The 24403-nt window shown below is 46.2% G+C and overlaps 2 protein-coding genes across 4 annotated transcripts in view; one reads left to right on the forward strand and one right to left on the reverse strand.

Annotated features, from left to right (window-relative positions):
* Window positions 1-13906, reverse strand: part of mettl25 (methyltransferase like 25) — a 78323-nt gene extending 64417 nt beyond the window's left edge. Inside the window, exons 1-2 of one of the 3 annotated variants that reach the window (XM_055650760.1) lie at window positions 13349-13906; window positions 835-987 (exon numbers count right to left, since the gene is read on the reverse strand). In XM_055650760.1, the coding sequence (XP_055506735.1) occupies window positions 835-987; window positions 13349-13550 (355 nt within the window). In that variant the 5' untranslated portion in view covers window positions 13551-13906. Of the gene's footprint in view, window positions 1-834; window positions 988-13348 lie in introns of those variants that run through there. The other 2 variants (XM_055650762.1, XM_055650763.1) reach the window with 2 other exon arrangements.
* On the forward strand, window positions 13887-23236 carry ccdc59 (coiled-coil domain containing 59). The gene is made up of 4 exons (XM_055650764.1): window positions 13887-14193; window positions 17053-17287; window positions 20394-20472; window positions 22218-23236. Exons 1-4 carry the CDS (start codon window positions 13887-13889, stop codon window positions 22377-22379), a joined length of 783 nt encoding a protein of 260 aa, XP_055506739.1. The 3' UTR covers window positions 22380-23236.
* The last annotated feature ends 1167 nt before the right edge of the window (window positions 23237-24403 follow it).

Raw genomic sequence — 24403 nt, forward strand, 5'->3', positions numbered from 1 at the left:
AATTAAAATCTTTCTGTAAATCTTTGAAATATACAATTGAACATTCTGTAGCACAATCTAGGCTCACAAAGGACATTATCTTTAGTGCAAAACTACTTATGTTACATGAAAGAATGATGATGGGGATGATAAACACAGTTAGTTGAAGAATACAAAGAGACACTGAAACAGATTTAAAAAATAAATAAAACAAAGAATGCAGACTTCTGAGTCAAATAGTTTCAAATCTGAAAAAGTATAATAATGACAAGTTAATCCAGAATAAAGAAGTTAATCCAGGAATAAAGAAAAAAGATGGTCAAATTAATAATTTTATCTGATTCTAAAAGAAGGTGAGCACATTGGATTTCCAGGATTGATATGGGAACAAAATGACAACAACATTGCAGCTGACCTATTTTAACAGAACAGAAATATTCAATTATATAAAAACAAAGCTGGGTGATGGAAGGGTGGGGATAGGATGATCTTATGGCAGTCTTTACAATCATGAGATTGTAGAAGGTAGCATGTGTAGTGGAAATCATATCCGTGGCAATAAATAAAGAGGTCGTTAATAAATCAAATTGGAATTTTAAAGAAATGTCATTATCTAAAGGATGGTTTGCACCTGGAATTTGGCACTATGTAGTTAATAGCAAATACGCATTTCAGAGAAGATGGATAAACATGAGGAGGAAAGGAACCCAATATAACATTGATAGGATTAGATGAAGGGCAGGAAGAGGCTTTGGTAAAGGGTCGGAACTACATGGACCAAGTGACCCAATTCCCCAGCTTTTGGACATTCATTACATTCCTCACAACATTCCATTAAAAATATAGAGTGCATACCTTTTTGTTTATCTCCCCACAATTCCTGTTGCAGGTTGTCCAATGGTGTGCAAACTCCAAGGTTTGGTAACGAGTGATCCCGAGTAATTCCCATGTAAGCAGCCACATTGTTAAGCTTCTGAGATTGATCCCATACTGAGCCACCTTTTCCTTCTGGTCAGGAATATTGACAAAATCTGTGCATTAGTTTCCATTGTCACTAAAGAGCACTCATGTTAGTTCTTCAAACTGAGTTGCGTACATTCATGTCAAGTCTGTTCTGAATGACTAGACTTTCAACAGGGAAGTCAATAACAAGGAATAAAGATTCAAGATAATTGGTAGAAAATGAGTGGCAAAGTTGGAACTGGGAATTACTCTCTAAAGGATGGGTTGGAGCAACAAGTCTAATCGTATTTAAAGAAGTACCTGGATAAACACTAGAACTGCCATATCTTACAAGGCTATGTATCTATAGCTAGGACATGGAATTAGACTGAGTAGCTCCTCTTTGTCTGGCATGGACAAAATGGGGTACTTGGTCTCCATCATGAAATTCCTGCTTTTAAAAAAGTAATAAAAGGAAAACCGCAATTCCCTGTGGCTTTGAAAGTATGAGTATACATTTCTGAGAATACAAGTCTGAAAATAAAATGTATTTTTGTACACAATTAAAATTATAAAATAAGATGATTAGAAATTCAGTGAAATTCAAAAGTAATTTTAGTGCACATATTAACATACTGTAGCGGCACCAAGTGTAGGGCAGTCTTTGGGTAGTCAAACCCTCGAATTGGCTGCTCCAGTCACGTGGGCGCGGGGAGCGATATTTGCATTCTTTTTACCCAGTTGTTTCATTCTAGTGCCACACTTGTGGAAGTAACATTGTTTTGTTTTGGTGGCTGTCTTACCGACCAGAGTTTATTCACTGTTTAACTGTTACAAAATAAAACCCTCTGAATTCACTCACTATCTCGACTCGCCAAACTGGTGACCCCGACGTGTCCACCCGTATATTGGACGTCAAGAATGCAAGCCACCACCGTTACTGACGCTCAGCAGAATGCCGTTGCCCTCAAGCTACCCGTGTTCTGGGCTAAACAGCCTCAGGTTTGGTTCTCCCACGTAGAAGTGCAATTTTATCTCCGCAACATCGTGGTAGACGACACCAAATATTTTCATGTCGTCGGCGCGCTCACACATGAGACGCCTTCGCGGCCACTGCTGTTTCTACAAGACCCGTTGGCGCTCGCAAATTACGAAGGCCTCAAAGTCCTCCTTCTCCGCACGTGCGGGCTCAGCCGCAGAGATCGCGCCGCCCGCCTTTTACGCATGGACAGATTGGGCGATCGCAAGCCGTCCACGCTGATGGCCGAAATGCTCGCCCTGATGGACGGCCACCGCCCTTGTATGCTCTTCGAACAGGCGTTCTCAGAGCAGATGCCTGACGACATCCGCCTCATGCTCGCCGGTTCTGATTTCGCTGACCCCATGCAGCTCGCCGAGAGGGCCGACGAACTCTGGCTGGCGAAGCAGCAAGATGGCGACTCCATAAACCAGGTCTCCGTGCCAGCGCGCCAGTTGCCACGGAGGGATCGCGGGGAGACCCCACCCACTGCTTCCATCGCAGAGCCACAGCCATGTGCCGGGGACCGGGGTAAGCACAAATGGTGCTTCTACCACCTCCGCTGATGTGCTGAGGCTCGACGCTGCCGTCAACCCTGCTCGTTTCAGGGAAACGCCTCAGTCGATCGTCTGTAGAGGCGATCGGCCCAAACAATCGCCTCTACGTCCGTGACCATCACTCCAGCAGGCGCTTCTTCATTGACTCCGGTGCTATCGTTAGCATCCTCCTGCTGACAGGACGCGACACCCGTGCTGGTAAGCGGGGCCCTGTGCTCATGGCAGTTAATAGAAGTACCATTTGCACTTACGGCACGCGGTCCCTCTCGCTCCCTTTCGACTCCCGGCCATATGAGTGGACTTTCATCGTGGCCGACGTCACACAATCGCTCCTGGGTGCCGAATCCCTGCGGGCCTTCTCCCTCTTAGTCGATGTGCAGGGTGGGCGCATGATCCCGGCATCGGCCCTCGGCCCCGCAGCTTCCGCCTCCACACAGCCCACAGCTCAGCGCCGTCGCCGAGGTCGATGGCCCTATGCCTCCCTCGTCACTGAGTTCCCTGAGCTCCTTGCTCCCCGTTTCAGCGCGGCAGCCCCCAAGCACAGGGTCGCCCATCACATCCCCACCTTGGGCGCTCTGGTACACGCCCGGGCGTGTCGTCTTCCACCGGACAAGATGTGCATCGCCCGGGAGGAGTTTTAGCCCATGGGGGACATGGGGATCGTCTGGCGCTCGGACAGCCCGTGGGCATCCCCGCTGCACATGGTCTCCAAAGCATCTGGGGGGTGGAGACCATGTGGGGACTATAGGCGTCTAAACGCCATGACAACTGCGGACCGCTACCCGGTGCCCAACATCCAGGACTTTTCTGCCCACCTCGAGGGTGCTGCCTTCTTCTCTAAAGTCGACCTTGTCCGTGGCTATAACCAGATCCCAGTTTATCCGGACAACATCCCCAAGACCGCGACGATCATCCTGTTCGGGTTGTTCGAATGGCTGCGTATGCTCTTTGGATTGAAGAACGCCGCGCAGGCGTTCCAAAGGCTTATGGACAGGGTCGGGAGGGGTCTGCCGTTCATCTTAATCTACCTCGATGACATCCTAGTTGCAAGCCCCACCCAGGACAAGCACATCGAACACCTGCGGACTCTCTTCCAACGCCTCCTCGACCATGGCCTCATAATAAACCCCGCCAAGTGCCAGTTCGACCTCCGTTCCATCGCCTTTCTGGGGCACAGCATCACACCTCCAGACGCCACCCCTCTACCCTCGAAGGTGGAGGCCATTCGTCAGTTTCACCGGCCGCGTACAGTAAAGGGGTTGCCGGAATTTGTCGGCATGGTGAATTTTTACCATTGTTTCTTGCCAGCAGCTGCCAAGATCATGCGCTCCCTTTTCCAGTGCCTCACGGGCAAGCCGCAGGAGGTCAAAAGTTAATTTATTGTCACATACACCAATTGGTGTGGCGAAATTTGAATTGCCATTGCAGCACATTAATAAGAATACAATATAACATTATAAAGAAATTTAACATAAAACATAAAATCATCCCCCCACAATGGTTCCCACTGTGAGGTAAGGCACAAAGTCCAGTCCCCATCCTCTTGTCCCCCCATAGTCGGGCCTATTGAGGCCTCCGCAGTTGCCGCTACAGGGCCCGATGTTTCAGGCCCTTCTCGTCGGGTGATGGTGCTCCGGCGTCGGGAGAACCCTCACAGTGGCTTGGGATGCCTGGAACGGCCTCTTCCATACCGGAGACTGCGGCTTCCGAAACCAACAGGCCGCGCTGGACGGAGCTCCATCACTGGCAGTCTTGGCGAGAGATCCCAGGCTCCCGATGTTTAAGTCAGCACCGCCGCCCGCGGCTGGCCGCTCAACAGATCCCCCAGCTCCGCGATGTTCATCGGCGGACTCAGCATTGCGGAGCTCCAGCGTAGCGACCCGGGCATGGCATCGCCCGCTCCGCTATAGCCTCCAGTTGGCTGATATCCCGTGTGGATCCTTGGGCACGATGGTCCTCTACGATGTCTCCACCGGTCGACCTCGCCCCATCGTCCCCATACGTTAGCGTCGACGGATTTTTGACTCCATCCACAGTCTGGCCCACCCGTCCATAGCGCTCCAGCGTTGTGCCGTCGAATCCGTGCTTCTGGCCGGTCCCCTCATGAAACGCCGCTTCAGACCCGATGGTAGGCCACGAGGACGGGTCGACGTGCTGCTCGGAGGAAAGCCGCCTCTCCGACTAGGTAGGGACTGAGAAATACAGTTCCCCCCTTCCCAACCCACCCCCACACATAAAAATAATTTGTTCCAAATAAAACACTTTTAAACATACTAAAAATAAAAAAAAGGAGTGAAAGGACGGACAGCTGCAGGCAGGGCACCCATAGCCAACTGGACGGCGCCTCCTAGATACAGTTGGTCGAGTGGTCCTCTGAGGCGGTCGTTTGAGGGTGCCAAGGCGGCCCTGGCCAATGCAACCATGTTGGTCCACCCGTGGGCCTCAGCCTCAATGGCCCTCACTGTAGACGGTGTCCTGGCCTTTTTCAGCCGTCAGCTATGAGCTCCCAGGCACAACTACAGCGCCTTCGACAGGGAGCTCCTGGCGTTGTACCTGGCCATCAGGCACTTCCACTACTTTCTCGAAGGTCGCATTTTCACTGCCTTCAATGACCACAAACCCCTCACCTTTGCCTTGGGTAATGTCTCCGACCCGTGGTCTGCCCGCCAGCAGCGAAACCTCGCTTATATCTCCAAATTCACCACAGCATGTCGCGGGAAAGCTCAACACCGTCGCTGACGCTCTGTTCCACCCCGCCATCCCCTCCATTTCGGCCGTAGACCACGGCGTGGACTACGAAGAGCTGGCTGCTGCACAGCATGCGGACGCTGGGATGGCGGACTACCGCACAGCTGTTTCTGGCCTCCAGTTGGCTGATATCCCGTGTGGATCCTTGGGCACGATGGTCCTCTACGATGTCTCCACCGGTCGACCTCGCCCCATCGTCCCCATACGTTAGCGTCGACGGATTTTTGACTCCATCCACAGTCTGGCCCACCCGTCCATACGGGTGACCTCTGCGCTGGTGGTGGACAAATTTGTTTGGCACGGTCTCCGCAAGCAGGTGATGGCCTGGACCTGTGCCTGCTTTCCCTGTCAGACCTCCAAGGTCCAGCGACACGTGCGGCCCCCGTTGCAGGGTTTTGACGCCCCTGCGGTCCGTTTCCTGCATTAAACGTTGACCTGGTGGGCCCGTTTCCGACATCCCGCGGTGCACCCATTTACTCACTGTCGTGGATCGATTCACGAGGTGGCCGGAGGCTATCCCGCTCTCGGATACCTCTGCCGCGTCTTGCGCCCGGGTCCTGGCGGCCAACTGGATTGCCCGGTTCGGGGTCCCGTCGGATATCTCCACCGACCGGGGGGCCCAATTCACTTCTTCTTTATGGTCTTCCCTCGCTCAGCTATATGGGGCGTCTTTGGGTAGTTTGGGCGATTGGCTGCTCCAGTCACGTGGGCGCAGGGAGCTCTATTTGCGTGTTTTTTACCGAGTTGTTTCATTCTGGCGCCACACTTGTGGAAGTAACATCGTTTTGTTGGCTGACTTACCAACCAGAGTTTATTCACTGTTTTACTGTTACAAAATAAAACCCCTTAAATTCACTCACTGTCTCGACTCGCCAAACGATTTTATTATCAAAGGAAACATTTGATGAAATTATACAATTTTCAGTTTGACTGTTTCTTCTAACTCACTGGACTGGAATCTGTGATGATAAATAATGATGAGGTTACCAGCACTCACCATTATAACAGAGTAAATCAACTTCTATGGTATGCACACTGAAACTCAGAAGTCGTGTTGACAGTGATCCCTTGTTTCTCCCCAGGTTGCCCTGTTGGGAACTTCCCCAACATAGTCTGCAGAAAACTATAAACTGTCAGGAACTTAGAGGTATTAATGTATTCTCACAATTAAATAGTGTTAAAATACGAAGCAAATCGCAAATTACTAGAGGAACCCCGCAGGTCGAGCAGCGTCTGCAGTCTCTTGTGTCTCTGAAAATATTAAAATGTGTTGCATGAGGTACGTTACAACTTAATGTTTTATGGTATATCAAACTAAAATTACTGTTAATAATCTCACTGTTCTAAAAAAAAAACAAATGTTATATTTGTGAATTATCATTCAATGATTATTTCAAAATTGTGTACTTTAAAAATAAATAAAGGGCTACTTTTAAAAATATCAAGATATTTCAGCTTCTACCTTAATCTCATGTATCTTATTTAATTCCCTGTTACAAGTTGTTGCTTTAGCGTCATGCTTCGCATCAACTTGGACGCTATGCTTGTTTGTCGGAGATCTCTTTGGTTTATGCCTGCAAGATAATGACTTTGAGGAAAGTTGAAATCCATTCAGTAGATCTTTGTTCAAGATCTTGTGGGCAGCTTCTCTGAGGTCAGTGCTAAGTGTCATTGATTCACTGCTGATTGTAATAATTGAGCTCATAGTATGAATTAGAGAGTGGCATGAATGAAGCAAGAAATAATTATTAGAAATGATTCAAAATCAAAGTATAAATAAATAGTGAAAGGAAGAAAGCAATTTTGGTTCAAAGTAACAAGATGCAAAGGTTTTGAAGGAGTTGTCTGGATAAGCCAGGAAACTACAGGCCAGTAGACCTTACCAACATACAATGAACTGCAAATGATGATTTACAAAAAAAAGTGTTGAAGTAACTTAGCGGGTCACGGAGCATCTCTCGAAGACATGGATAGATTACATTTTTGGTCGGGACCCTTCTTCAGACAGTAGGTCTAATGCCAATGATAGGTAGTTATTGGATGGCATTCTGAGGCAAGATTTGTTTGAATTTGCAAAGGCAAGGTCAGATTAGGGAAGTCAGCAGAGTTTTTTTGTAGGGAATCATGTCTCCCAAACTTGACTGAGTTTTTTGAAGAAGTGACCAAGTGGATTGAAGAGAGCAGGGCAGTAGACATTGTCCATATGGACCGTTGCAAGGTCTTTGACTGATTTGGAAGGTTGTAGCATATAGGATCTAGGGTGCAATAGGTAATTGGATACAAAATTGATTTGGTGGTTAGAGGATGGCAGTGTTGGGTTTCTTTTCAAATTGGAGGCTGGTGACCAGTCATGCACTGCATGGATCAATGATGGATCTCCTGTTTATCATATATTAATATATGAGCATGTTAGTGACATGATTAATAAATTTGCAGGTGGCACAAAAAGGGTCTGTTTCTCTGCTTTTCAACTATGACTACATTTAAAAATAAATTGTTGTGCAAATTAAAATGTAAGTATTAAAACCAAATGAGAATATGATCAGAATTCAAATCTAATCTTTAAAACAGCTTTGATTATAACTGATCATTTTAGAGTCATAAGAGTGTGGAAACAGGCCTTTCGGCCCAACGTGCCCACACCAGCAAACATGTCCCAGCTACACTGGTCCCACCTGCCTGCGTTTGGTCCCTATCCCTCCAAACCTGTCCTATCCATGTACCTATCTAACTGTTTATTATATGTTGGGATAGTCCCTGCTGTAACTACCTCCTCTGGCAGCTTGTTCTATACACCCACCACCCTTTGTGTGAAAAAGTTACATCTCAGATTCCTTTTAAATCTTTTTTCCTTCACCTTATACCTATGTCCTCTGGTCCTCAATTCACCTTCTGGGGCATGAGACTCTGTTCCTCTCATGATTTACCCGATCTATTCCTCTCATGATTTTATACACCTCAATAAGATCATGCCTCATCCTCCTTCGCCGCAAGGAATAGAATCCCAGCCTACTCAACCTCTCTCTATAGCTCAGATCCTCTAGTCCTGACAACATTCTCGTAAATCTTCTCTGTACCCTTTCCAGCTTGACATCTTTCCTATAACATGGTGCCCAGAACTGAACACAATAATCTATAATGCGGCCTCACCGACGTCTTATACAACTGCAACATGACCTCCCACATAACCTCCAACATAACCTTTTGGTCGATGAAGGAGAAAGATTAAAATGTTGATTACTAAAACAAGTAGCAGGAAGAGCAAGATTCAACCAGACAGTATATTCTTTCTGCAAAAATATAATTTTAACCAAACAACGTGAGAGTGAGAGGGGCAACAATTTTGGCTTGGAATTTGCCACTAGGTTTGCTGCTGCAGGACTAGATCACCTGTACTCATGTGTAATTCATTTACACGAGTTTTGTGCTGAAAAATGGCTTCAAGCCAATGTCCTTTATTATTTGCGTCATTTCTAATATACGTCTTCTGGAATTCCCTGCCTCTCGTCATGAAGCATTCAAAAGATTACTTAAATATATTTTCAGAACTTTATACAAATAACTGATACAGTTACAATGTGTGGTGCCACCAATCATTAGTGTAACTTAGATTTCTGGTGTTTCTTGGCAAGTCTTTTGGCAATTTTAAAAGTTATTGAAACCTACACTTGACAAAAATGCTTTAATTCTCATCACAACTGACATTTGTTGAGACTTTTTCCACTATGCTGTGTCCCAATCAGGTCTGCTGGAATAATCTAACCAATGAATGGAATGGAATACTTTATTGTCACGTGGCAAGGCATAGTGAAATTCTTTACTTGCATACCCAAGGTATGCAAATAGTCGCCACAGGGGTTGACAAAGTTACAAAGTACCCCCACTGGCTCCTCCTTTGTTCTCTCTCATGTCCTCTCCTCTCCTGTCCTGTCCTCCCCCTCCTGGCAGTGCCTCCACACCAGGTCCTCCATTATTCTTCCACCTTAGCATACACTTCTATAATACACTAACAGGAGGGGAAGGAAAGAAGTAGAGACATGAGCATTTGAGGATGCAATGCTACAGCAGTTACACAGCAAAACAACCAAATATGATGCATCTTAGCTTAGAGAGATACAGCATGGAAACAGGCATTTCAGCCCACCGAGCCCACACCGACCATTGATCACCCGTGCACTAGTCTATGTCCTGCACACTAGGGGCAATTTACTAAAGCCAATTAAACAACAAACCTATACATCTTTGGAATGTGGGAGGAAACTGGAGCACCCAGAGAAAACCTATGCAGTCACAGGTGAACATGCAAACTCTGCACAGCCAGCACTCATAGTCAGGGTTGTATGCGGGTCTCATGTGCTGTGAGACAGCAGCTCTACCACTGTGCTGCCTTGACAGAAATGTTAACCGCAGAGTCAAGTCTAAATATTTTGCACTGCAATAATGTTGCCAATGTGGCGTCAGCTGATAATCAAACCACGCCAGTGGTTACGAGGGCTGTCACGTGACGTCATGGGGTTAAGGGAAGTGTCCTGCTACATAAGCATATCTCACCTTGAGATCACCCGAGTCAACAGGTAGCTGAGCTCGAGACAACACCCTTGCTGAGCTGCAGCAACAATTACATTATGTTTTGCACTGCAATAATGTTGCCAGACCAGGATCTGTCCTGGTCCCTCAATACCTCCAAACTGATCAAAAAGGCGCAGCAGCGCCTTTACTTCCTGAGGAGGCTCAAGAAAGCTCACCTGTCCCCCCAGATCCTGACCAACTTTTACCACTGTACCATCGAAAGCATCCTGACCACCTGCTTCACGGTATGGTACACCAGTTGCACCGTAGCTGACAAGAAGGCACTACAACGGGTGGTGAAAACCGCTCAGTACATCATCGGTGCCCTGCTCCCTGCCATGGATGCCCTCCACCGAAAACGGTGTCTGAGACGGGCCGGGAAGATCATCAAGGACTCCACCCACCCTAACCATGGACTGTTTGCCCTCCTCCCATCAGGGAGGCGGTACAGGAGCCTCAGGTCTCGTACAAGTAGGATGAGGAACAGCTTCTTCAACAACACTATCACATTGCTGAACTCGGAGTCCCGCCGATAGATTTCTCCAGTCTCTCCGTCCACATTGTTTGCTTATTCTGTATTTTCTATTTCTATAATTGCACTATTACTACGAACAGACGCTAAACTGCATTTCATTGTACCCATACTTGTATCTGTGCAATGACAATAAAGTTGAATTGATTGAAATTGAAATTGAAATTGAATTGAAATTGAAATGTTAGAGGACCAAACTGTATTTCGAACCTAATATCTCACTGAATAAAGCAACTGTTTATTCACCACAAGGTACACAAAAATGCTGGAGAAACTCAGCGGGTGCAGCAGCATCTATGGAGCGAAGGAAATAGGCGACGTTTTCGGGCTGAAACCCTTCTTCAGACGTGTTTATTCACCACGTTTGGTGCCGCTACATTGGTGACCCCGATGATCCAAATTGGGATTTGGGATTTCTCCCGATACACACAGCCTCGGGAAACCTGATGTCTGCAGCCGACAGCCTAACCCTGCTACCGCCAACCCGGCCCTACCAGGAAGTGTGCCCCAGGTCCTGGCCTTGTGTGACGGCCGCCAATCTCTCCAGCCGCTCCCACACCAGCTGCTGCAGGAGCTGCGAGTGGACCAGCTCCCCGCCCCCAGCATCGCGGACGTCTGCCCGACGGCCCCGGGAGCGGGTAGAGAGGGGGCCTACCCTGCCGGCCGCTGCTCAAGGTCTCGCCTCCCGATACAGCGGGCTTAGCTGGGGCGGCAGCCCAAAGACGTCCTCACTGAGTGAACCCCGAAGATCCCTGGGCGCTGGCAGCCCACCCGATCGGGATGTGGTCGGCGCAGCATCGGGGTGGAACCTCGGCCAGTCGTGAGTCGGCGGTCCCGCGATGGATCCTTCGGCAGCGTCCAGTCTCCGCCGAGGACGCGGCAGCGCAACCGGTCTCCGCCGACCTCGCCAACGCTGGGTGGAGTCCCTACCTGCAGCCGTGGGGTGAGGCCCGTCGATGTCGGCCGCCCCGCATGCTTCCGGGAAAAGCCTCGGTTGGCTGTATTTAAAGGCTGCCTCACCGACCGCCGCCAAAATGGCTGACGTAGTGACTGCAAAAATGGGTGCCGCGGCCAACCGGAAGAGACACTCGACCTTCCCTGACCGCCGTCAACAGCACCATCTTCAGATCGGCTGCCGTCACTGCAGCCTGACTGCCGTCCACAGCGCCACCTTCTGGCTGGATGCCGTCCCTGCATCCTGACCGCCGGCAACAATGCCACCTTCAGGTCAGATGTTATCACTACAACCTCCAATTTTCCAGCACAGCTTCCCATCCTGCACCATAGACACTGGACAATTTGAACTTTCCTACCACTTTGCACTTGAATGCTCACTGTCGTTTGTTTTGTTTCTTTTTACTTTTTTACACTGTATCACCATGCCGGGTTTAGCAATTAATTTATTCTTACTTCTTTGTTTGCATTGTTGCTGACGTCTCTCAGCCATTGCTGGGTGCCATATTTCTCAGGACACGATCCCCTGCTGGTCTAGGAAATGCGACTGCGTCTCGTCCATCCTGCGGCTTTTGCATTGGTCTCCTCACACCCCTCGGCATACAGCCGAGATGGCCCACAGCCGGAGCGTCGACTGCGCCCGCAAGCCCCACCGTCCCAACCCATGGCCGGGGTGCCTCCGACCCACAGCAGGAACCGCCCTCGACCATGCGTGCACACCTTCTTGTAGAAGGTTAGCGTGTTCTATTTCTTCCTCCGGTTCTGGGAGGGGGGGGGGGGGGGGGTCCACCGCGTCTGCACGGACCAGCGATCCCCGCACATTAACACCATCCTACACTAGGGACAATTATTACATTTATACCAAGCGAATTAACCTACAAACCTGTACGTCTTTGGAGTGTGGGAGGAAACCAAAATTTTGGGAGAAAACCCATGCAGGTCACGGGGTGAACATACAAATTCCGCGCAGACAAGCACCCAGGTCTCTGGCACTGTACGGCAGCAACTCTACCGCTGCTCGATTGTGCTGCTCCAGTTATTGTTGGGATTGTTGGCCCAATCACAGGCGGTGACGAGTCAGTGTACGGGAAAGAGAAAGAACGCCTGGTTGAGTGGTGTCACTACAACAACCTTTCACTCAGTCAGCAAAACCAAAAAACTAATTGCTGACTTCAGAAAGAGTAAATCAGGAGACTATGGATCAGTTTTCATTGATGGGGCGGCGGTGGAGAGAGTTCGCAGCTTCAAACTCCTGGGCATTAACTTCTCGGATGACCTGTGCAGCACATAGAACAAATCACAAAGAAGACATGGTAGCACCATTACAATTTTAAAGAGATTTGGCAGGTCTCTGAAAACTTCTGCCAATGCACAGTAGAAAGTATCCTAATGTCATATCATGGCCTGGTATGGCAATTCCAAACCACAATTTCAATGCAGATGGGGGTGGACAGGCTAGTCCATCAGAGCACTGTCCCCACCACCTCCCTTCCTTCCTTTGAAAGCATCTAAGAGGCTCAATGGCATCTAAATGGCATCTTCTAACAAGGATCCCCATCACGGCCCTATTTTCACTGGTATCGTCAGGCATATGGCACGAAATCCTGAAGCCCCACACCACCAGGTTCAGGGCAACTACTTTCCTACAGCTATTAGGTTCGTGAACTGACCTACAGAAACCTAATTCTACCTCAGCAACGGAAAACTATGGACCACCTCTTGAACGAGCATAGACTTGTTCCTAATTGTGTACTTTGCACTAACGTTTTTTATATACCCTTTTTTTTCCAGTCCATTAGAATTGATGTGTTGTTTCATTGTACCTGTACCTTATATTATTTGTGCATATAACAATAAACTTGACCTGACTTGTCAATTCAATGTATGATCTAATTATCCCCAAACAAGGGAGGCGAATTTCTAGGCAGAGAGGGAAGACATGCTCCTGTCAACAGTGTTATTATAAGATCCAGATGAATATTTGCTTCTTGTGTAATTTTCACTGGCACACATTATTGGGAACTGTCACTCCTGATGCAATGTGCTTACCCCTTGTGTTTTCTGCCTGCGGGTAGAGGATACCCGAGATGACGGTTTCAGGTGTCACAGCCACAAGCTCATTCCAAACGTCTTTGGTGTAAAAATCAACAGTGTGCGCGTTCGCTATTTTGAGGTAAAAGTCCAGGAAGTCGGTGAGACGTTTGATTTTACTCTTCACCAAGTCCAAGCCCACGTCAGCGGAGAGCGACATCGTTAGTGGGGAAGACCGTCACGGCCAATAAACCAAAGTTCGCAGGAAAGGCTGGCTCCAAACGGGGCTGAGGGAGGTTTCACTGAGGTGTTAGTTAGAACATTCCAGAGTACCATTAAAAGTCAGGACTACCTCCCTCCCGGGCGCTGTGCAACTTTGTGTAGAAGATCCTCCTGATATTAACTGGAGATCCTAGATCTCTATCTTAAAAAAAACCACGACTGGACACAAAGTGCTGTAGTAACTCAGCCGGACGGGCAGCATCTGTGGTGTGGAGGGGTGGGCGGGAGAATGATGGCTCGGGTCGAGACCCTTCTTCAGACTGAAGGCGCCTCAATGGGCGGATGGAGGCCGCGCAGGCACGCGCACGGCGTCGCGGGAACGAGCCCGCGCCCTCATGACGTCGACGAAGGCAAGATGGCGCCGAGCGGCGCATGGCGGGGACGCGGCGGCGGCGGGTCGCGGAGACTCACTGGCGCTGGCGATGACAGCGGATCCCGGGGACCCTGTGATGGTGATGACGGTTCACGGCCCGGTAACCGTGCCAAGGGCGCGAGTCGCACAGACAAGACCACGATTTCAAAAAAGAAGTACCAGAGGAACCCCAATCATTTCAAGAAACGTTGGGGCAGTGTGAAGGAAGGTGAGGATGGCGAGCGGGGCCCGTGTTTTACTGGCCGTTTGGTCGTACGTTGGACGAAATGTTCGGCCACCTTTTGTCGATTCATCTGCAGCAAACCCATTGAGCGCCAACTGCAGTCCAGCGGAAGCTCAGTCAGGGACTTCTGTTACAGTTCAGGGCAAAAAGCAGTTCGAGGTCTTCTTTATACATCATGGGGACATATTCTGTAAGGATAAGGGGGAAATCCTTTAAAACCGAGATGAGAAGAACTTTTTTCACACAGAGAGTAGTGAATCTCTGGAACTCTCTGCCACGGAGGGTAGTTGAGGCCAGTTCATTGGCTATATTTAAGAGGGAGTTAGATGTGGCCCTTGTGGCTAAGGGGATCAGGGGGTATGGAGAGAAGGCAGGTACGGGATACTGAGTTGGATGATCAGCCATGATCCTATTGAATGGCGGTGCAGGCTCGAAGGGCCGAATGGCCTACTCCTGCACCTAATTTCTATGTTTCTATGTAAGCAGATCAGTCATTTGAGTCCGTTTGGTCCATGCAGTGAGAGAGCATCTCATCAGCACCAAATGAAAGAAATGCAAATGATGAGCTGCTTCAAACTGTTGTGAGTTTGCGGATTCTGGAAAGCAGTTAGATGAACGGGCATCCGTTGCATTTCCTGACTTTCATGGGAAGTTACTGTGAGATTGAAGAACAAAACATGAAGTCGCAAATAGAATAGACCATTGTGAATGCTTTAAAAGGACGGGAGAAGAAAATTTGGTTGATGGTGGAATCATGTTGAAAATGGCAGAAATTGCAGCAAATAACCCATTCAATGGGGAAACCGGTTGGGTGGAAGATGGGAGGGTGGGAGTAGCTGGGGCAATACTTTTGCTACGCGGAGAGCAGTTGAAAGCTCAGAGATGAGGGAAAGAAAGGAGATGTGGTTGATAGATCAATTAACTATGGTGGAGGGAAAGCTACAGTTATGGAAAAACAGGTATCCCAGAGCCACTGGTGTGAAACATTTTACAACAGAAACAGAAACTGAGAATTGAATTGAGATCTTACTCAAAGCAGGGCAAGAGCAGGTTTTGGCAAGATAGCTTTGGACGCTGTGTGCCTGTATGGATATTGGTTGATACTCAATCCCTTGAGTTGAATGAAGAAATGGAAGACTGGAATAAGACGTGTCCATGTAAAACTACAAGCAGCATAAAAAATGATACCAAAATTAATTACATTTTTGAGTTCTGTACAAAATGTGGCCACTAGTCCACCTATAAAATTCCTAGCTGTAGAGAAGGTAAGAGAGGTGCAGAGCAGGTGACACAAAGACTATTTTGATGCATCTCGCCTTGAGTCATTGCTTTTGCCGATCGCAGTTCAATATTAATTCAATAATATAATGAATAATTAAAACATCTTTAGATTTGGAGAAAGTAAGTGGAGTTATGATAGATGTTACAGTTAATGACAAGACCCTAAACAACATTGATGTGCAGAGGGATTTTGGAGCCTTAGTTCAGAGCTCACTAAACGTGGCGGCACAAGTAGATGTGGTCTTTAAGACTTTGTTTAGGCTTCATTTGGAGAATTGTGCGCAGCTCTGCTCACTCTGTTAAAGTGAAGATGTAGAAACTTTGGAGAGAATGTATTCTTGGATTGCTTTCTCTTATATACTTTTATAGAAGTATATAAAATGGTGAGAGACATAGATAAGATAGGCAGTCAGAACCTTTCTCCCAGGGTGAAAATGTCAGACACTAGAGTACATAGCTAGAAGGTGAGTGGAGGGAAATATAATGGAGATATGCAGGGCAAGTATTATTTTTACACAGAGAGTGGTGGGAACCTGGAATGCATTGCCAGAGGTAGTGGTGGTGGCAGATACCATAGTGGCGTGTAAGAAGCTAATTGTTAGGCATGTGGATTTGCACGGAATGGAAGGATATGGATCACTTGCAGTCAGATTAGATCAGTTCAGCTGGGCATCATGTTTGGCACAAACATTATTGGCCGAAGGCCGTGGTCCTGTGTGGTACTGTTTTAAATACTATGATAGACTGGAGTATCCCGCTGGAGTAACGCAGCATCTTTGGAGAGAAGGAATGGGTGATGTTTCGGGTCGGGACCCTTCTTCAGACTGATTAGGGGTAAGGGAAACGAGAGATATAGACGATGATATAGAGAGATAAAGAACAATGAATGAAAGACATGCAAAAACGTAACGATGATAAAGTAAACAGGCCATTGTTAGTTGTTTGATGGGTGAAGACAAGAAGCTAGTGCGACTTGGGTAGCTGTGGGCTAGAGAGAGAGAGAGAGAGAATACTGGGGCTAACTGAACAGAATAATCAATATTCATACCACTGGGCTGTAAGTTACCCAAGCGAAATCTAAGATGCTGTTCCTCCAATTTGTGTTTAGCCTCACTCTGACAATGGAGGAGACCTAGGATAGAAAGGTCTCCGTGAGAATGGGAAGGAGAATTAAAGTGTCTAGCAGCCGGGAGATGTAGGTTCAAGTAGGACTGAGGAAAGGTGTTCTACATCGATATCCTCATTCTTTATGGAACGGGGGGGTTCCCCTCTCCCATCATAGATGAGGCCCTCATTCATGTCTCCCCGGTACCACGCAGCTCTGCCTTTGCTCCCACTCCCCCTAGTCGCAACAGTGTCCCCCTAGACTTGCAATACACTTCTTCCTCTGATGTGATCCCACTGTTTAAATTTCCTCCACCTTTTATATTTCCTTCAGGGAACAATGAACTGTCACATGAACTATATGAATTAAGTGATGTATATAAACGCAATATGTCTATTGATTTGATGTCGGTAATGTTTCACAATCAAGACTGATCTAATTCTAATAATCACTTTCAGGAAAAGGATTTGCCTTCCAGCAGAAGGAAAAGATTAAATATGAGTACAAGAAATTACTGAGAAAAGAAAAGGGACAACAGCTTCCTCAAAAAGTCGAGTATACAGACAATTATCCAGATCACTTGCGTCATCTCTATCTGGCTGAAGAAGAGTTTCTCAAGAAACAATCAAAGAAACCCAAACATGAAGAATCTGAAACAAATCAAGTAGATTCTCAAGAAGTGACAATTAAAAAGTAAGAGATTTTGGTTATTCTTTGACAATTTGGTTTGGAAAGAATTTGTATTCTTAGATGTCTTCCATAAACTCCAGACATCACATAATATGAGTAGGGTTAGAACACTTTTAGTTTAAAGATACTGCATGGTGACAGGCCCTTCAGCACACGGAGTCCATGCCAACATTCGATCACCTGTTCACATGTACCACGGTGGCTCAGCGGTAGAATTGCTGTCTTACAGCACTTGCAGCGCCGGAGACCCGGGTTCGATCCTGACTACAGGTGCTGTCTGGATGGAGTTCGTACGTTCCCACCGTGACCGCGTTTCCTCCGAGACCTTCGGTTTCCTCCCACATTCCAAAGACATATAGGTTAATTGGCTTGGTGTATGTGTAAATTGTCCCTAGTAGTAGACAGTGTTAATGTGTGGTGATTGCAGGTCGGTGCGGACTCGGTGGGCCGAAGGGCCCGTTTCCGCGCTGTATCTCTAAATTAAACTAAACATAAGTTGAATGTTATCCGACTTTGTCATCTATTCCTTGCACCCTAGTGAGCAATTTACAAAGGCCATTACCTACAATCCTGCACTACTTCGGGATGTGGGAGGAAACCGGAGAACCCAAAAGAAACTCAGACGGTCACGGGGAGAATGTACAAACTACACACAGGCAGCATCCAAGATCAGGAGCGAGCCTGTCTCTGGTGTTTGAGACGGTTATTCTATCAGCTGCACAACTACGCTGATCATTATTTTCTAGCTAAAAATAAGGACATCCTATCCGAGTGTCTCCATTGCATCTTCCATCTTTAAAAGATATCATCCATGTGCCCATTCTCCATCTTTTGTAAAGCGGTCTTTTTTGTTGATTTGGTCGAGTTTATAGGTCATAGGAGCAGAAATAGGCTATTTGGTGCATCGAGTGTACTCCGCCATTTAATCACGGCTGATCTTTCTTTCCCTCTCAACCCCTATCTCCTGCCTTCTCCACATAACATTTGATACCCTCATTAATCAAGAACTTGTCAATCTTAGGTTTTAAAAATACCCTATGTCTTGGCCTCCGCCACCGTCTGTGGCATCGAATTCCACAGATTCACCACCCTCTGACTGAAGAAATTCCTCCTCATCTTTCGAAAGATATGTGCTTTTATTCTGAGATTGTGTTCTCTGGTCCTAGACTCGCCCACTAGTGGAAACATCCTCTCCACATCTATGCTGTCGAGGCCTATTGCGAGAGTGTAAGCTTCAATGATTCAATGATACTTTATTGTCACATGTACCTAGGTACAGTGAAACTCTTTTGCATACAACACACGTACGCAAAGAGTTGCCACATATCTGGTGCCTACAAAGTACTCATTACAGTCCTGATGATCCCACTTTGTTCTTGGTGGCCTGACCACCTCTTCTTGGCGTGCAATCTGTTCACAGCTCGCCCTCGACCGACCGCCACTACCCCTCACCTGTGAGCTGTCTCTCTCCTCTCAGATCCTTCAGCATTTGTGCCCCCTCTCCCCAGAACTCCACCTACCGGCCCTTTGTCCAGATTCTGCCAGTCCAACTCTCTCATCCTTCCTGCTCCTGGTCTTCGAGGGCGAGCGAGAGATGATCATCGAACCCTTCCATGCAGTTTCCGCGTCTGGGTTTGCCAACTGCCTGCGCGTCCTCGTGTCCGTCGGCACTGGTGGCTTGGGCCGAGTTCAAAGGCTGCTCCCGTGGACAGGCCATGCATGGCCTGATGGTCCTTTCTTGCGCGGCCTCGATCCGTGGTGGGCGAGTTGGGCCAACGGGGTTCTCTGTCCTCGGTCTGCAGCAAGCAAACTGGGCTTGCTGACGGGCTTGTCCTATGCTTGCCGGGTACTCGTCCTTCTAAACTCCAGCGAGTTCAGGCCCAGAGCTGGCAAATGCTAACATTTTAACCCAAACATTCCTGGGATGAATCTTGTAAACCTCCTCTGGACCCTCTCCAACGCCAGTACATCACTCCTTAAAACTGTTCACAATATTCCAAACGCAGTCTGAAATGTGCTTTATCAAACATCACCATTACATCCTTGCTTTTATGTTCTAATCTTCTCAAATGCTAACATTGCACTTGTCTTCCTTACTACCGATTCAACTCGCAAATTAACCTTTTGGGAATCCTGCACCAGCATTCTGTTTGCACCTCTGTTTTCTGAATCTCCCCATTTAGAAAATTGTCTCTGCCTTTATTCCTACTACCAAAGTGCATGACTGCACACTTTGCTACGCTATTTTCCATCTGCCACTTTGCACACTTTCCCAACCTGTCCAATCCTATTGCCCGCTCCCTGCTTCCCCTACACTACCTGCCCCTTCACCTATCTTTGTATCATCTGTAAACTTTGCCACAAACCCTTTAATTTCATCACCAAAGTGTTGATATGCAACGTGAAAAGAGGCGAATCCAACACCGACTGCCGTGGAACATCCCTAGTCACCGATAGCCAATCAGAAAATGGCCACTTTATTCCCACGGCCTTCTGCAATTCAGTCAACCTTCTATCCATGCTAGTATATTCGCTCTAGTACCATAGGCTCTCATCTTGTTCAGCAGCCTCATGTGCGGCACTTTTATCAAAGTTCTTCTGAAAAGCTAGGTAAACGACATCCACAGACACTCCCTTGTATGTCTTGCTATTTACTTTCGCAAATAATTATTTAGCCTGGAAGTATTTCTTTATCAACTGGTGGCGCATTGATGTAGTGGAAGGCGCTACTGAATCTCGGCTACAGCCACCTGATTCTGACCTCCATTGCTGTCCATGCTGTATTTTCTCATTCTCTGTAACCACACGTTTTCTCCAGACTCCCTGGCTACCTTACACAGCCCACAGACATGCTAGTTGATGGATTTGTCTACTGTAAATTATCCTCGACGTGTGGATGGATAGTGGAATCTAGGAGAGGGAGCGTTTATTGGGAAGCGGTGAGATTGGTTGATAGTAAATTAATGGGGGAATCGAATTGCTCTGTGAGCCTTCATTCACTCAATGGGCCAAATAGCCTGTTCTCTAAGGAAATATACAAATTGCAGATTGTCTCCATGACAGTTGTAGAGGTGGTTTACTTTAGTACAAATGTTATGTGCTTTTTTAGGAAAAAGAAACTGTCATCGTATCAAAAAACTAAAGAAGAATATGAGAAAAGACAAGCAGAATATATACAGAAAAAAGAAGTAAGTATCATGTTGGGGGTTTTGGGCTCAGCAGTGTTTTTAGATTGTTTCGAATTAGGTTAAGCAAATTAACTTGCAGAAATGAGTTTACAATGAGCTTAGGCCCAACAGTAAGGTTTACAGCTGACCATGAAGTCGATACTAACTCAACTTTTTTTATATCTGCAGTTGTTCACTTGTTGCTAAAAATCGCCACCAATTCAAAGTAATAAGGCCTGAGCAAACCCGGGCCTTGCAATTTATTGTTGTCATATTGATTGACTGAAACAAATTCTGTGGATAAAATAGCTGTAAACTCTTCAGTAACCAGCAAATCCAGTCGTGTGCTTTACCCGACACCATGAAATACTTAAGATACGGATGCTGCTTTACTGTAAAAAGACACACAAATGCTGGAGAATCTCAGCAGCAGGCAGGCAGCATCTCTGGAGAGCATGGATACGAGATGTTTTGGGCCGGGAGCCTGCAGGTTTGCGTGAGTGAGGCCCGGAGCTGCAGGAGCGAGAGCGAGGGGCTGCAGGTACCAGCACGTAGCGGAGAATGAGAAGTGGTGGATTGAATGTAGGTTGAGCCCAAACTGGCAGGCCTGGAAATGAAGACTGAAGCCATGTGACACAAGATGGCCATGCAGGCAAGTGCTGTGAAAGCACACTGTGGTAGCGAGTCCGGGTCAAAACATGGTCGAAGAGCAGGAGAGCATCAGGGAAAATATTCCCAATGTTGAGGGAGTTCCAGAACCAGGAGCCACAGTCTAAGAATAAAGGGTAGGCCATTTAAAACTGAGATGAGAAAAAACTTTTTCACCCAGAGAGTTGTGAATTTGTGGAATTCTCTGTCACAGAAGGCAGTAGAGGCCAATTCACTGGATGAATTTAAAAGAGAGTTAGATAGAGCTCTTAGGGCTAGCGGAATCCAGGGTTATGGGGAAAAGGCAGGCACGGGTTACTGATTGTGGATGATCAGCAATGATCACAATGAATGGCAGTGCAGGGTTGAAGGGCCAAATGGCCTCCTCCTGCACCTATTTTCTATGTTTCTGTGACACAAGGGGAGCAGTGAGAGAGATGGACGTTGAAAGAAGCCTTGTGGGACTAATTCACACTCCAATCTAAAGATATTGCCTGGTGACTTCCTCACTTTTGTTTTCAGAATTGCCATCCCTCCAGCACCCCCACCCTACCCTATATCTCTGCTCTTTGGCAAAAGACATTGAAGAATTTGACAACATGTGCAATATTGTCAACGGTTGTCTGTCGTACTGGCAGATCATCTATGTCAACTGATCAAATTGGACAATCATCAAGCTACTCTAATACAGCCAGTAAAAAAATACGGAAAACATTGTTACAACAGGTGGCCATGACCGATATTTTAAGGCGGAGATTGACAGATTCTTGATTAGTAAGGGCGTGGGGGGGGTTTAGGGCGAAGGTAGAAGAATGGGGTTGAGTGGGAAAGATAGATCATCCGTGATTGAATGGCTGAGTAGACTTGATGGCCTAATCCTTCTCTTAGAAGTTATGAACTTGCATTACCACCCAGAACTACCAAGCAACAAGATTTTGCTTTTGATTTCCTTTCTCTGAGGTCTTCTCATGTTCAATACGGTGTGCCAACAATCTATGTTCGCGTTGTTCCTAAGGGTAAGAGTGCAAATGATTATTGTCATTTATTTTAATATTGTTGAATGAATGATTATGCTTATTTTAAGTATGGTTATTAATTTCTTGCTAATTTTCCTTAAGGCGGCAGAAAAAAGACAAAAGGATAAAGAAGAGGCACAGAGGAAATACAAAGAACAAAAACTGGAGAGATATAAAATGCTCTGCAAGAAAACAAGAACAGGCCAGCCAAACCTGAACCTGCAGATGGAATACTTGCTTAAAAAAATCCAAGATAAGACATGAAATAAAATCGTCTATTTCTGACTAACATTGCCACCATTTATTCTCCTTTGGATCTCATTGGCTGTTTAAAAGATTTTGATGCAATTGTCATTCAATCCCAAACATGAGCATTTGGTGATATTTCATTCAGATTGATATTTGATACTAGTGACAAAAAAATGTATTTGTAGGCATGCAAATCTGGAATGGTGAACACACAAACTCTGCTGGTAAATTACAGTGATCTTTTATTGATCATCTTGAATGATAAGCGGGTGGCGTCAGCAGTCTGTCACGTCCCATCTCTGTTTTTATTATTTTAAGTATGTTTTAAATGTGTGTTTCAATGTTTCTATTGGGGGGGAGGGGGGGCAGTCGTAGGAGCAACGCGGACTCTAACATCATGAAGCTGCGATCTTGCGATTGCCAGAAGAAGTGCTCCGACCGCGGGGCCTGTGGACTTTTAACACCATGAAGCTGCGGTCTCTGTTAAGAAGCGGCCGACTCGGGAACTCCATGCCGCGGAGTGTTCCAATCCGTCCCGACGTTGGAGTTTCGATCATCCCGACAAGAGGGCCTGAACATCAGACCGTCTAACGGCGAACTGCGGAGGGTTCAAAGGCCTCTGGGTGTTTATGTTAAATTTTATTTTATGTGTGTATTGTGTTCTTTTCACTTGATATGGCTGTATGGTAACTCAAATTTTGCTGTGCCTTAATTGGTTAAGTGACAATAAATGCAAAACTAAACTTTGAAAAATGCAAAATTAATCTAGTCGCCATGAAGTTTGAAAAATGCAAAATATTGAGATTTTGTTTGTAACTTTAAACTGTTCACTTGTATCACTCTGGTTAAATTTTATGTTTCTAGACCTATGATGGCTTGCCAATATCTTTTCATATTGTGTACATTATGGATTTTGTCAGCAAAAAAGTGACCTGGTGACATTTCTTATTTAACGGATTATAAATGTATTGGAGAAAATATCCACGAGCATACCGACACCAATTGTATGTAAAAATTAGATGTCATAGTAGTTCATCTACAACATGCATCCTAAATAGTGAAAGTAAAAAGTCGTAGGTGAAGTTAATTCATACGATAACAAACATTAGATCAGTGGAAAAGGCCGAGACATTTGCAGGCAGTCTTCAGCCAATTTGATTTATTTCCCCATAATCTCAAGAAACAATTGAATACAGTGGATTTTTGTTCAGTCTGCCTGGATACAGTCCCAACAACCAACTCTTTGTCATCGGCAAATTAACCAAATAGCAAGTAAAACTTAACAATGATCTCTTCACTAATGCCTAATTTGAGTTCTACCAAGAGTACAATTTCAAAATAGCATCATGGTCCAAATGTAGATAAGACTCCATTATGGGTCCAGGTTTTATACATTCCTATCATACTTTTTTCAACAACAGCTATGGCTAAAGTCTTATTTATCTACCTATGCCCATTGAAATTAAATGATTTTATATTGAGAATTAAATGTTATTCTAATCTAAAAGTTGAAATAATTATTTCTTAGGCCTGGGTTCATTGTCACGTGTACTGATGTGCAATGAAAAGCATCGTTTTGCATGCTATCCATTCAAGTGAGTTAATGCTATACATAAATGCAATGAAGCCAAACTCTACAATAGATAGAGAGTAAGGTAAAGATAAAGAATGCAGAATGTAGTTATAATAATTTACCAAATCTATTGGTATGCCCTTTTGACAGTTTGGACAATAAATATCGTGATTCCTGGCATTTTGGAAGGAAAAATGTCAGCTTATAAATTGAAATGGATGCCTTTATCAAAGTGCCTTTCATGTCCTGAACATGTTCCAAAAGACTTCAAAAAATGTTAAGTGGGGAAACATGCTCAAAAGCTAATTTATGCAAAGCAAGACCACAAAATTGCAACAAAATTAATAACCAGATAATCTGATGTGAAACACAAAGTGCTGTGAACTCAGTAGATTAGGCAGTTCAGTGTGTATTTGTACATGTGACAATTAAGCACCATTGATTATCTGTGAAGGGCATGGACAGT

Source organism: Leucoraja erinacea, chromosome 19, assembly GCF_028641065.1.
Source record: "Leucoraja erinacea ecotype New England chromosome 19, Leri_hhj_1, whole genome shotgun sequence".
In the NCBI taxonomy this organism is placed as follows: Eukaryota; Metazoa; Chordata; class Chondrichthyes; order Rajiformes; family Rajidae; genus Leucoraja; species Leucoraja erinaceus.